The sequence below is a fragment of the Dermacentor variabilis genome, chromosome 3, assembly GCF_050947875.1.
Source record: "Dermacentor variabilis isolate Ectoservices chromosome 3, ASM5094787v1, whole genome shotgun sequence".
Lineage (NCBI taxonomy): Eukaryota > Metazoa > Arthropoda > Arachnida > Ixodida > Ixodidae > Dermacentor > Dermacentor variabilis.
In genome coordinates, this window is record NC_134570.1 from 104421667 (window position 1) to 104435399 (window position 13733).

At 43.0% G+C, this 13733-nt stretch overlaps 1 protein-coding gene across 1 annotated transcript in view; it reads right to left on the reverse strand.

The window, feature by feature from the left end:
• The window catches only part of LOC142574664 (nose resistant to fluoxetine protein 6-like), a 34072-nt gene extending 24318 nt beyond the window's left edge, over window positions 1-9754 (reverse strand). The window contains exons 1-2 of the mRNA XM_075683701.1: window positions 9503-9754; window positions 1719-1930 (exon numbers count right to left, since the gene is read on the reverse strand). Of these exons, the coding sequence (XP_075539816.1) occupies window positions 1719-1930; window positions 9503-9698 (408 nt within the window). The 5' untranslated portion in view covers window positions 9699-9754. The remainder of the gene's footprint in view (window positions 1-1718; window positions 1931-9502) is intronic.
• Window positions 9755-13733: the final 3979 nt, after the last annotated feature.

Consider the following 13733-nt stretch of genomic DNA (forward strand, 5'->3'; position numbering starts at 1 on the left):
GGGAGCTATATTTGATAGGGACCTTTACTAGAAAGACGAAATCCACGGCGCTTGTAAGAAGGCTGTCCTTCAGCTGTTGCACTTTCATGCCGGCATACAATACTCTGAAGTGACTTTGTTCCGATCTTCGCACTTAGCCAATTTCACTGCCACCTTAGTTATTGTTGCGAATCGTGGGGCCAAACATACGCAACTTACCTAACAAGAGTTCGAAGTAATAGTTCGGCGGGAGCCCGCAAGGTGGAGAGAAGTAATTAACTAAGGAATAATGAGACATCCACCCAATCGTAGCAATTGCTACAACAGAAACCCATACGGGTTCCTCGAAAGAAAAGCCTCCCAGTTAAAAAAAAATCTGATGAGTCGAATTTGTCATGAAAAATTCGACATGCCCCAGCCATGTGCTGGCCATCCGGTTAGCTCCGATGGTAGAGCGCTACTTCCTCTTTAACCAAGAGTTGTCTTGACCTTTTGGGGATGTATTTTTCATTTTGTGCCCTACCCTTAGTTAGCTAATTTTTTATTTATTTTCTCTCTTGTATGCGTGTTTCACCACTGATGCAGATCACTATGTGGTTGTTCATCTTGTAAAATTAGAGTTGATTGCTAATTAGTACCTTTGTATAGCAATTATCTGCATTTATTAGCAGCAATATTGTCCAAATTGCTATCATTTTTGTATTAGACGAGTCAGTAGCCATTTAGGCTATCGGTCAAAGTATTTCTGCATTAAGTTTTCCTAATTATGTATTAAAGTTCCCTTTTTATTTGATTGATTGAATGAAAGTGCCAGGCTAGCTCATTCAGTTTACTGTATCTATGCAATGTTAATAAAGTTTCTAAGGAAAGTATCGTAGACGCAATAAATTACTATTGAGTAATTGTTCAATATTTTTCCTGGAGCAGTAATGGGTAACTTTATCAATTACATTTCTGAATCAAGTAATTGTAATCGGTAACATTTTTCTTTTAACAATGGAAGCCAATACATTGTACACGGTACATTATTTGAGCAGCTGTAAATAATGTTCACGTTTCTTATGCATCGGGTATCTTTTGTATGTTATTGTTCACTTCTTGAATACAATAGCCTACTGTGGCATGAAATCGATTGCGTCCGCTGTAATCCGGAGGAATACAGTCAATAAAATTGACTTATGACAGAACTTTGGTGTTGCAAGAAAATCACTTTTGTCTAAAGTTTCAGATTTCGCCCATTCCTGAGTTTGACGGTCCAGCTAACAGCGTATAAGTAATTTGCAAGATTCTCAAACAACCACTATCTGTTGCCGAACGCCATGTGTCTGAGTGCATTTCGTTCGTGCGTTTTTGGGGGCTCCCGCCTACGCTTTCCGAGGCAGCTGCGCGCGTATGCATGGACGAATATGTATGCTCAGTGCAGGCTAAACGTGCAGAGGAAATCTTATGAAATTTCATTTTCCAACACACCGCAGAAAGAAATTGCCGCTGATGGTTGAGTGTAAACGGCGATGCCAGTCACTTATCTTGATTTTCAGATACACAGGTTTTCTGGTCTCGCCGCAGGTGCATGCGTACTACTTTACACCATCATCTTCGCACCTCTTCTCTGCCACAAAGCTGTGCTTTGACGTGACATTTTTGTACGCCTGAATGGAATGCATGCGCCACAGCGTTGGCTGCTCCAGTTAAGATGGTTACACTGCCTGAACTAATAAGGCACACGAAGTATCTCTTACCTTCGGGTGAAGGACGTTTGACAAACCCTCAATAGTGCCTTTCGCGGCGGTGCTGTTCTTGATGTAGGCAACGAAGTTGCAATACTGGCCTCGAGTGAAGACGTTTCCGCTTTTATCATGCGCCACTGTCTCGAGGCACTCGTCGAAGGCTCCTATGTCAGCACGTGAGGCTTGGAACAGTCCCGTCGGGTACTTTCCAGACGCGTCGAAAACTGCACGTGAAATGAAGTCACTGGATTAGGTGGTAAAAAGTCGATATTCGTGGTCATTTAGCGAGACAAACGAATTCACAAAATGATTATTCTATTCACTGTGTCACACTAACTTACGGAAATAAAATGAGAGTATGTGAACTGTATGCTAATGTGTAAGATAAACTGCGGTGTTGTATATAAGTAGAAATAAATATTTTCATTTCTGTGCTACTCTATTCCATACGCACTAAACAAGCAAAAGCTAGCAGATGAGAATTTATGTAGTTTATCAAAAATATGATGTGTAAAAGCTGCGTCAGAATGGTTAACAAGTTTTCTCTTCACTGGGCTTTATTTGATTTACCTTCTATTTTGAACAGTTGATATTGTGCATATTCTATGCTTACAGTGGTTTATGATTTGTTCTACAGGAATGATTGCTGTATCGTTTTCTTCTGCTGTCATTTTTATTTGTGGCACTGGGGCTTTGTCAAGATACTCGAGTGCAGTTTCTATCCCATTACCCTTCTTCATTTACGCACATTAGCCTCTGTACCAATCTGGTAAAAAATAAATCAAACCAAATTCATTTATGCAACAATTGTTTTTCGTATTTGACAGCATATCTGCTGAGGCCAGAATAAGAAGCCTGGAAAATAACCAATCGGAAATACTTTGACTGGGTGTTTCCGAAAACCCACTGCAACCTTTCCCAAGACAAATTATGCCCTCAAAATAAAGCCAAACAAGTTGCATAAAAAAACTACTCACACTTAAAAAGTAATCTCAGTACCTCAAATACCCAACAAGATGATGTCTTACTCATCCGCTTCAGGCGTTCCACTGTTCTTTAAAGGCTAACTGGAACCATACTTTACGTGAGCTGAATTGACTATAAATACATAGCGTGTAGTACCAATGCAATCATGGCAGAGCCGCAGGTATGGTAATTGTCTAGTTTTCTTATTGTAATAATCTAAATAGCGCCCGAGGAGCGCACGCGTGCACCCAGTGGTGAATGGCTGTTGTAGCTAATATGGAGAAAGTCACAGTCAAGCCAAAACAGTGCTCGATTGTTGATATTTCAGTCATCCCTAGGCTTAATGGTCCATTCTTAGGCGTCTAATGATGTGTCTGCGCTTCCCTACATAATTTTTGTTTACGAAGTCTTTAAAGATACGTCAAGAGAATGCGCAAACATTTATTTAGGCTACGTTAAACGGATCCCTCGATATTTCTTTACGGGAACGTCTGACGTATGCGGTTGCTCTTCTTAAATATCCGGCGGATCCATCAGAAGAAATCTCTTCCGCAAAGCCGCATCTTACGAAGCTTCACAGTGCGCCCACTGTGGTTAGGATACGAACACAATTGTGCATCATCCACGAATACCTTGCCGTAATCACATGTACTAGGTGCCGCTCTACGCGAACATTAGGAAGAATTTACATGCAATAAGCTCCCTTCGATGGCAGAGAGGCATGGAAACGATTCTACCACAATGTTTAAACAGTCTTTATTTCAAATGTTGGAAGCAAGTCTGTGATGGTAGGCCGTTACAAGCCGAGACACAGAGGAAACGAATTTGTTGGCTATAATATAAAACCAGAGTCGGCCAGGTATCTCTTTCTTTAAGGCTATACCACTTCCATGTGCCTTGTTGGAGCAAGTTGATAAAGAATTACATGACCTGGAGAAAACTGACGTTGTACATCGAGTCACACACAGTGAGAGGGCTACACTCACTGTGGCCACAGTCAATTGTACCAAGGAAAGACAATTCTACAATGCTCTCAGGAGTTACAGAATAGCTGCTAATTCAAGATCAGAGGGGGATCATTGCCCATCGCATATGCCAGAAGACATTTTTGCGTCTATAGTAGGAGGCGAAATTATCCCAGGTCGATATATCTGGAAGACCTATCTTCTACTACTTCTTGAATACAAACCCAAGAGCACTAAACAGTCAACAGCCAATTGAGTTTGTTTTGATGAATAAGACAGTCGTACGGATTAACAAGTCTTAAGGACAAGATTTTGCGAGCAGTTTCTTGTACAGTATGGTACAGAGATGATGTACAAATTTCGAGAAAAGACAAGGGAGAACCTAAAAAGGCGCTAGAAATAATCCGTCTGAAGCAATGAATTGACGCAATTAGAGTTAATCCAGAAATATTGACGTTTCTTTTTTGAAGCAAAGTTCGTTATCTCAGACACAAAAGGGACACTAGCGCGTAGAACCTGGTGCCAGAAAAAGTGGAATCCTTCATGCATGCTCCCCAACCAAAGATGTTTCGCGGCTATAAGCATTTCTTAGCCTCATTAACTTATATGTGAAGCTTCTGCCCAACGTGGCTTTGCTATTTAACCATAACACAGCTTGCCACGCAAAGAAAATACACGGTAATGGTTCAATTCATTGGATAAGTGTTCCATAAAAGTCAGATACTCCTGACTGAAAACCAGCTGCTGCAGCTGTATAATGTAAAAAGTGCTTGGTTATGACATGGTTTGAGAGCACTGTTGTCACATGTGGCGGATAGACAGGTGAAGCCTACGACTTTTGCATCCTAATCAACGACTCCGACAAAGCGCAATTAGGCGCGACTCGAGAAAAAAGGACTTGCAGTTACTTTGGAATCAAGACATATATTGAATAATTCTGTGGTTGCAGGTTTCAAATTCTCGCTGCTAACCAGCTGCTGACGAGAGTCTTTAACACGAAGCATCCGGGAAGCTCTGTGGGCGGCCACTTGAGTGCATTGTTAGTTACATGTGCTGTCAAACTACCTTCACCCTTCCCTATATAAAGCCAGACGTTCCAATGGCAACGCTGATGGTTTGTCGAAGCTCCATCTGCCTGAATATGCAGAAGAGCGTCAAAGCATATTTAATTGTTTTCGGCTATACGTAACCTCCAAGTCACAGTTAAAGAGGTTTAGTTGCAGACAACCAATGACAAAGTCATCAGCGTTGTACGTGGCTTGAGGTGTAGCAGTTGGCTCAACAAATTATCTGACGGGCTAGTCATATATGATAAAGAGGTTAGAAATGATTATTCATTTGGGTAGTCTGTGCGGAATGATTCAGTTATGATTGTCGGCGCACTTTAAAGCAGGGTTGTTGAATGGCTGCCCGAACAACACATTCCTGTCCATAAATCGAATTCCGTTATCAGTTCAGTTGTGATTTTGCATTGATCACAGTATAGATGAGATTGTTAGAAAGTGTGATGTTTCCTAATGTTGCTTCTTGGGGTGAGCCCGCTTTACTGCAGCCATGGAGGTGGTGGAAAAATCGTGGGAAAGAGTGCACTTATGTGTTGCAAAGAAAATGGCGTATCATTTTTTTATAGTTGTAGACTCCCACTTGCAGTGGCTTCCAGAAAAGTTAAGAACTCTACTTCAGCGCATAATACAATTGAAACCGGGCGATCTACGAATGCGGTTGCTGCTTATGGATTGCCGCATGATATTGTAACAGATAATGACCTTCAGTTTTGGGCACAAGAATTTCACAAGTTTCTAGTAACAAAGTGAAGCAAACACTGACTCCTCCTCACCATTCACAATCAAATGAGGCGGCTGAAAGTGTGGTACCATCACCGACGAACTTGTAACGCTGACATTGAGTTATAAAAAAAGGAACGAGCTAACATCACTTCAACAGGACGAGAACGTCTTTGAATACTGGACCACTCCACGTACATTGCAGAGCTGATGGCAGGTGAATTCTTTTGCCTTCTACATGTAGAATTGGCACGAAAACTCAAGCAAACGACCACTAACACAAAGGAGAGCGAGCAGAAGAAGTTTGCCGAGATAGTTTGAAAGGGGGCGTCTCTGTTACGGAAGTAAGGATCCTTCGACGAACTACTTTCAGGTGCAAGAATGTGCTAAGCTGGTCTGGTTGGCCCATCATAATTCAGTAGTTTTGGCACGCTATGATTACAGTGCACCACGTATGTATAATTTTTTTTTGCTTTTGATGAAGGCGGTACAGGTATACTGCTTACAGGCAGTTTGTAGGTTGGGTGTACGGGACGCCTGGCTTCCAATAAGCGCGTCGTCCTGCCCAGCTGCAGCATTACAAAAATACTGAAGGTCTTCCCATAACTCGAGTATACGGGATTTATGTGGTTTAAGCAAGTAGCCGGGTGACCTGGCACAGGAAATATTAAATTAGTTGAACGTGTATATACACTCATCACTCTCCCCCTTCCCTCCTTGATATTTTCTTGTGTAGTGCGTGAAATTTCAGTACCTGTTTAAGGCTCCGAGAGCCATGGTTACGAAGCCGAGTTCTTTAGAATAAGATTTGTCCCTGATAATTGTTCCCGCTATTATTTATAATTAACAAGCACAGTATATACAGTGTTTAGTGCATCCCAAACTGCGTATCAAGAAAAAAAAATGACGCGTAATATTTCTTGAAGTTAGTCTAGTACCTCGCATTCAAGATTGGTAGCAATGCGCAGCACCTGTAAATTAACCGACGAGCTCGCGCAGCCTAGTGCTGCTTGTAGATGTTGGCATGAGCAATGACTATGCCATGTGCCATGCAAAGTGCCATGCGAGAGGCTTGAATTGTGCTATCCGAGGAGCTCCTGAACGTTTCCAACATTCGAAAAAGTTGAAGTTTTCACAGCGTAACGACGCCACGCAGAAAAAGCGCAGCTGAACAGTTGAAGAGCTCCACTTTCACGCCCTTATTAGATGACAGTAAGTAGTGTGACTGCTTGAGCCTCACCCCTGCTCAAGCGTGAAGCGAGGGATATTGCGGCTTGATAAAAACCCTTACTTGATGCTCGGCCAGAGCAGAGGCGCCAGCAGTGACGTCACTCAGTGACATCTACCAAGGGCGTGACAGTGGAGCTCTTCGTCTGTTTCGCTGCTCTGTGTGACATCGGCCAGAATTCATTACGATGTACACAGCACACCTACAGACAAAGCTTTGAAAGGAACTCACGGTTCTTTGGCTGTAGTTGCACTATGTACAGTGTCGTGGATTACCAAATAACTTACGCTTCGGAATTCCTTAAACTGCAAAAGTTAGCAGCGTCAAGTTCTTGCGATTCTGGAAATGGCTATGGGCTTCTAAGATGGTACGCTTCAAGTTTCCCATGGAATATAAGCGCAAAGGTCTTTCTGGCTCAAATTATTTTGTACAATCTACGTAATTGCTCGAGAGATCGCACACCGAGTCTTTTTCAAATGTATGCGTCTGTGGTAAAAGTGATCTATAAACAATAATTATTTAAATAATTTTCGCTATATTTAACGAACGTAATTTCTAAAACACCTGGCATATAATATACAGGCTGACTGATGGATAGAATTTCGAGCAACGACGTGACACATCGCTGCTTCTTACGACGGTATAAAAAATATTTTAGCACTCTTATTGGACGCTTCAAGTGAAACGAAATTAAGAGTTCAAAAGGAATGAAAGGCTGACCAGACGCACATTCGGTTTTCTACCAGAAGCAGGGAAAGGGACTTCATCCAAAGACGCACATCGGAAGTACCATTGCTTGCTGAATCCTGCTTAACTCGGGAACTGCAGTAACACGTATAGCTTGCCCGTGCTTGTGACGAATGTCGCTATGGCGCAAGTACTTCTGACACCGCAAATTTTCTTAAATCCAGATAATCCAAGCTGGGGCTTAGGAGATAGCGCTGATCATTGCAGTAATGATACAAGCGGAGGTAAAAGTTCAACAAGACAGCACACACCCGCGACTGTCGCAGAATGTGCCAGTCTTCCCAATAAGGATGCCATAGGTCTTAGCCAATGTGACTGTGAGCTAGAAGCGACTGAATGCTGCTGAGTCGCAGCGGTAGGGGCGTTCTGATAGCCGGCGCACCTGGGAAGGGCCGAGAGTGTTCAGGCAACATTTCGAGGGAAGGAGGGAGTTTCAGTCATGTGGAGTGGCGTTACCAGGCAGTGATGCAAGTTTTCTTGCACTGTTAGTTATAAAGAGTCATATCCAAATAGTTTGGTCAGTCTTGAGTGTTGACCGGGCTGACAAGATGGCACCGTCAGCAAGATCATTCCTAACGATGCTGCAGCGACCCAGCAGGCACTGAATGTCGATGTTGTAGTCTTTTCCAAAAGCGCGAAGGGGACCCTCTGATTGTAGGATGTTATATTCTCTCAGGTTCCGTGACATAGACTTTACAAGAGGCTCTGAATGGCTTACTGGAATAATAATATAGGGCCAATTTTCTCGTTGGTTCTTCGATTACATACCTAATCACGGTAACGATAGCGCCAAGTTTCGTATCCTTTCATATTCCGTCGTGAACAACTAGAGTCCCAACCATTCGCAATTTACCTAGGATGAGAGAGACACCGCAGCAGACCAATGCACATGTCATACGTACAAAAAAGGCTGAGATGTCCGTTTTAGTTTTGAGATTGTATAATACTAACAAAAGAATGTAAGATCGTTTTTCAGCGCTTAGGAATGTTTCTTACTATGTTCTTTTTTATTTCTTCATTAGAGTCGACGCATTGGAAGGAATGTTAAGCGTACCATGATCTCCAGCTTTTTAATCGTTGATCCTTACATTAAAGGTAACATTCCTAAATTGATTACCGTCTAATGAAATCATACTAGTCGTTAAAAAACGTTTCTTGATTGTATAACAGTGTTGATTTCACGAAAACAATCTTTTATTTTTATTTCACGAAATACGGATATGCTGACATTTGGCATTTGACTACAAATTCATTCTACGAATTGTGGCACAACTGACACTAAATTTTAGGTTAGTGTAACAGCGACTATAGGTCGAGCAATATTTTTTTCAAGCTTTCCTCATAGAAAGACAGTTGAGATTATAGGAAAGCAAACGTACGAGATCTATTTTCTGATAGGTAATTGCATCCTGGGTCAGGTGTCGAGAAGCCTTTGTTTGGTGTTAGCTTGTGGTCTAAAAAGAAGGTCTTCTACCTTTAAGACAGGAACAAGCAGCGCTTAAAACGAGATGGTGAGACTATCACAAACAATGCGCAGAGAGAAGGCGTCACCGTCCCTATGATGTATCAACCAGCCCAGTTTAGCAAACTCCCAGCAGTCTTCAACTTATACATACGCCATGACAATAATCAACCCTCTAATGAAACTGCGCTCGATAGAGCAAAAAACAACGCCATAACGCATCGAGAACATTTTTTTCGACTAAAAATACATCAATTTCTCGCGTACTACCATAATTTTCTCTTATAGGCGAATTGATTGGCAGGTCGTCGTAAAGCCTGACACTGATAATAGACCGCACTGCCATGCAGCTGGCCGTAAGGTTTTCACTCCAGGAATATTAATGCATGGGCACGTCTTATGCATAGTGAATATTTGACTTGTAGGAATATTGGTTGTGCGCCCTTCTTGTTTGCAAATAAACAGTTCCATGTTTGAGGTGACGCCCAGAGGACGACCACAGATCTCGAAGTGCCTTCGCAAGTGCTCTCTCCAGATTTCACTCAAGATAATTTGATTTCCAGTGTTGCTTGATGGTCACTGTTTTACAGCTCTGTTTTACAACACAGCGAGCTAAGGCAGAATCATATGTTTCGCGTACTCACGTCTTAGAGCCCACGGCTCGAGCTTGAGAAAGCCACGCAACAATCGCAGCAGGCCCACTTGACACTCCGGGTTCACGTCGGCTTTCAGCAGCTGGAACTTCACGGAAGCCGGAATGCTGGCGAAGCCACGGGCTAAAGCGCCTCGTAGCATCGACATGTAGTCATAGTTATCTTGACTGTTTCCCGTAGTCTCCATGCTTTTTATAGGTGACACTAGTCTATTACCGCTGGAAGTGTTTGTCACGTTCAGCGTCATCACTGATTGTTGGGCAAGCAGCAATATCAGAGCGCCTAGTATCATGTTCTCCATCTTCATGTCTTCTAGCAGGTGGACGGTTTAGGCTATGATGATTGCAGCAGCAGCAGATCTTCGATCGAAGGCTCACCTGCGTCTTGTCGACTGATGAGCTACACTGCAGAAGACGAGAGCCGCGTCGTGAATTTTATCCTTCGACAAACTGGCGCATGCTCGAAATATTTCGTTGCTCAAGACTGTATAATCAATGTCTCGGTCGTGATGCAAAACTTCTCCCGTGGCAAGCTCAACGTTCGTTCGACTGACATAAATAAACGAAAGGCAGATGACATCACCGGATGTTTGCAGCCAGGCCCCTCTCGATTGCAGAGCGTACCTAAGGTAGTGAGATTCGACTGCGGTTAAGTGACTGCGGATAGCTATATGTTACGTAACATTTCAGTATAGGAGAGTTACGTTGCCGACAACGCGGAAGAAATGGTAGTGAAGTGCTCTGGTCCTATTTAACCAACCAGTTCTTTTCTTTCTTTAGCAAATAACTGTGTTCTGCATGAAAAAGTTTCGCTTTAATATATTGTACCTCCTAGAGCCTAATGTACCATACAACTTACATTGATTGCATTTCTTTGACACTTCCGTTCATTGCGATATATTTGGGCGTCTATGTGGCAAGCAAACAAATTTAACGTGTACAAAATCGATATTTTATGCACGCTGGTAGCACGCACGCACACTTGTCATGAGGATATCTTTAAGGTCATGAGGGATACAAGCTTTACAGGTACGCTAGATAGGTTAAGGGCGAACGCGCATGCAATAAAGAAGAATTAAAAGTGATTTAAAAATCAACGCGTTCCCGCCTCTTTCCTCGCGTGTCCTCCGGATCCTATGTTACAGCTTTGTACTCAATGCGGGGAACATTGCTCATCACTGCACCTAGGACTTAAGAGGAAGTCCTAGGTGCAGTGATGAGCCCAGTGATGAGTCCCTCTTAAGTCTTAGGACTTAAGAGGGCGGCATCGCAGTTGGCTCGAGGCCAACTACGATGCCGCCCGTTCAAATACAAACAAAATGTAGAAATGCATTTATCAGCAATCCACTGGACCAATTTGAAATAATTGCAGCATTTGAGAGAGAAGGCTAAATGCTAGTGACTCTAGCAAGCAAAACACCGATTTCGGGCCGTAAATTTTCTGTGAAGATTTCTGCAAATTTTAAATGCAACATATATGGAAGCACGAATTTCACAAATCCGTAACTCTGCATCCTATACAGATATCGAGTCTGTAAACTGAACCTGTTCGACCATCGAAAGTGGACAACTATAAATACGAATTCACATTGCACGCCAATTTTTTAAATATTTTCAAACATTATGCAAAAATCGTTCAAGCCCAAAACAGCGTATATTCCACCAATGTTGTCCGCTTTAGCTTATTTATTAGGAGCGGTGCAGACAATTCGTATTTATTACTGACGTCTTTATTTATTACTGAACTACAAAGTTATAAACCTCGCCGTTTTAAGAAGTCTTTAGAAGGTCTGATGGCAGAAATTGACAAAAGAAAAATACACTTGAGAGGGACCTTTATATCGAGGCCAATTCTGATGCCGCATTTTCAAATGCGTGCACCACACATAATTGCGTTGATGAGGCAACCTCTCCACCAATTGAATAGAAATTTGTTGCAAATAACCGAGAACGTTAAATTCTAGTGCTGGATCAAACAAAACATTGATTCAGGCCCTGAATTGTTTTACTAAAAGTGCTGAAGATCCGTAAGTTTGAAAAGATAGAACCACTAAGTTTGCAAATTAGCAATACTGCACTCAATATAATTATCACAGCTCTGAAAACTTCGACTTTTAGCCAGTTTAAAGCGTACAAGTTTGATCTATCAATGTATGTCTCACATAAATATTTTATAACGTTTAATATAATTTTGCTAAGGCTTGCTGACATATTAGTGACGTGATTGGAAGCCACGTATTTAGTTGTATTGGGACCACGTATTTAGTGATGTTGGAAGCCACGCAGCAGTTTTATTTACAGTGGTGTGTCGCATTGCTCTGATGGTGACTTTAGCGGTCTTCGAGTTTAAATGCCCCGCGAAATGGCTCGCCGTTCCCTTGGCATCGATAGGCCTACTATTGCTTAAAGCAGCCGACTGCTTCAAAGCGACTGTGTTGTCTGAGTAGATTTCATGTGACGGAGTTGAATGGGTTTGAGTTCGCCGTGCGTTAACATAGCATTCATGCTTACCGCTGCAGCATGCGTTCTAGGCACTCTGCCCGCACAAGCGACAGCACTGCGCAAATAGTTAACTACCTCACAGTGTACTGTAACGAGCACTGATACCCGGGCGGCTCCGCCTCGGCAACTGTCTTGCTAAACCTAACACTTTCACGTAAGCACAGTGCATGTAAGTATGAACGCGGAGTGTATTGCATAAGTGTTGAATAGGGGAAACGCAGAATTGGCTTTCTTACTAACCGCACACATTACGTTTACGTGTGTAATGTTCGTGTAACAAATTGTCTAAGCGTAATTACGCCGCGCATAAACGTTTGTGCGAGGGATTCCTGGCTGTGTCTTTCTGCAAAATGAAGGTGGCATAACGAACATCACACACATGGTACTTAAATCAGTGCCTGGTATACACCAGTTTTATTTCAGAAACTGCGGTTCCTTCACGGCGAAATTTCAAACAAAGAAAGCCAAACCTGGTGCATGCATTTTAATGCCGCCTTTGACGGAACTATTGCTTGTGTCATTGAAATTGAATCGCAATAAGACCGGAGTGCACGTCGCCAACTTTCTTGGCAAGTAGAAAGTATCGAAACTGCGAGAGCGCAACCACAGTGCCGTCTGCCGTTAATGCGCCAAAGCATGACGCATGCCTTGTGTCACCCATAGCCTATGGTTTTACATGCATAGTGTCAGACGGCGCCACTACTTCGTTAAAGCATATTCTACACGTTCTGCTGTCTTAAGCGGTCGCGTACAGGAAAGCAATACAGTTGACTGCGGTGTTAAAACGGGTCCGCTACTATACCTGAGTGTGAACGAGCCAGCAGTTCAACCACAAGAAGCATTCATACCACACGTTGAGCCGTAATTGTGATCGAGAAATCGTACCACTAGTACACGAAGTTGCCGCCGAGTTAGGGGGGAGCTGCGTGAAGTTGGAGGCTCCCGGTCTCTGTAGCGTAGGTAAGACATTTAAGCATTCTTGCAAACGTTTAGTACCATCGATAACATCCCAGAAACTTCCGATACTTGCGGGCCCGTCCCGCGCTGAGCGATAACAGTTGTCAGACTGGGAAAAGCGGTCACCCGAAAAAGATAAGAACACATGTCCATGCCCCCCTCTCGAAATACATCGTCCCGATGCTACAAACACGAGGGCTAAAAACAAATAATAAACAAAAGCAACCAATGAAGAAAGAAAAAAATTGGAAGTAGCAACGTCAAAAAAAATTTCAAAAGTTCGGCTATGAAGGCTCCTAAGTTCGTTAGCGCTGGTAGAACGGCTCAAATCACACAACATGGAATATTTCAGGTCGTCAGCGGCATCGCTGTTACGCGAAATGCCGTCTGGCATGACCTCATTGTCGAGTGCCCCAATGCGGCGGATGACCTTGGAGGGCCCAAAATAACGGCGTGAAAGCTACTCAGTAGGTCTTCGTCAGCGTATCGGTATCAATACCCAAACAGGGTCACCAGTCTAGTTTTCCACCTATCGGCGTCGAAGATTGTAATGCCGGCTATTGATCCTCCGCTGATTCTTGATGCGCAGATGAGCGAGTTGTCGGGTTACTTCAGCTCGTTGGAGATAGGTGGCGACATCCACATTTTCTTCATCGGTGACGTGCGGCACCATAGCGTAGAGAGTCGTCGTCTGGGTCCTTCCTTAAACCAGCTTGAACGCCGTTATCTGTGTTGTTTCTTGCACTGCTGTGTTGTAAGCAAAG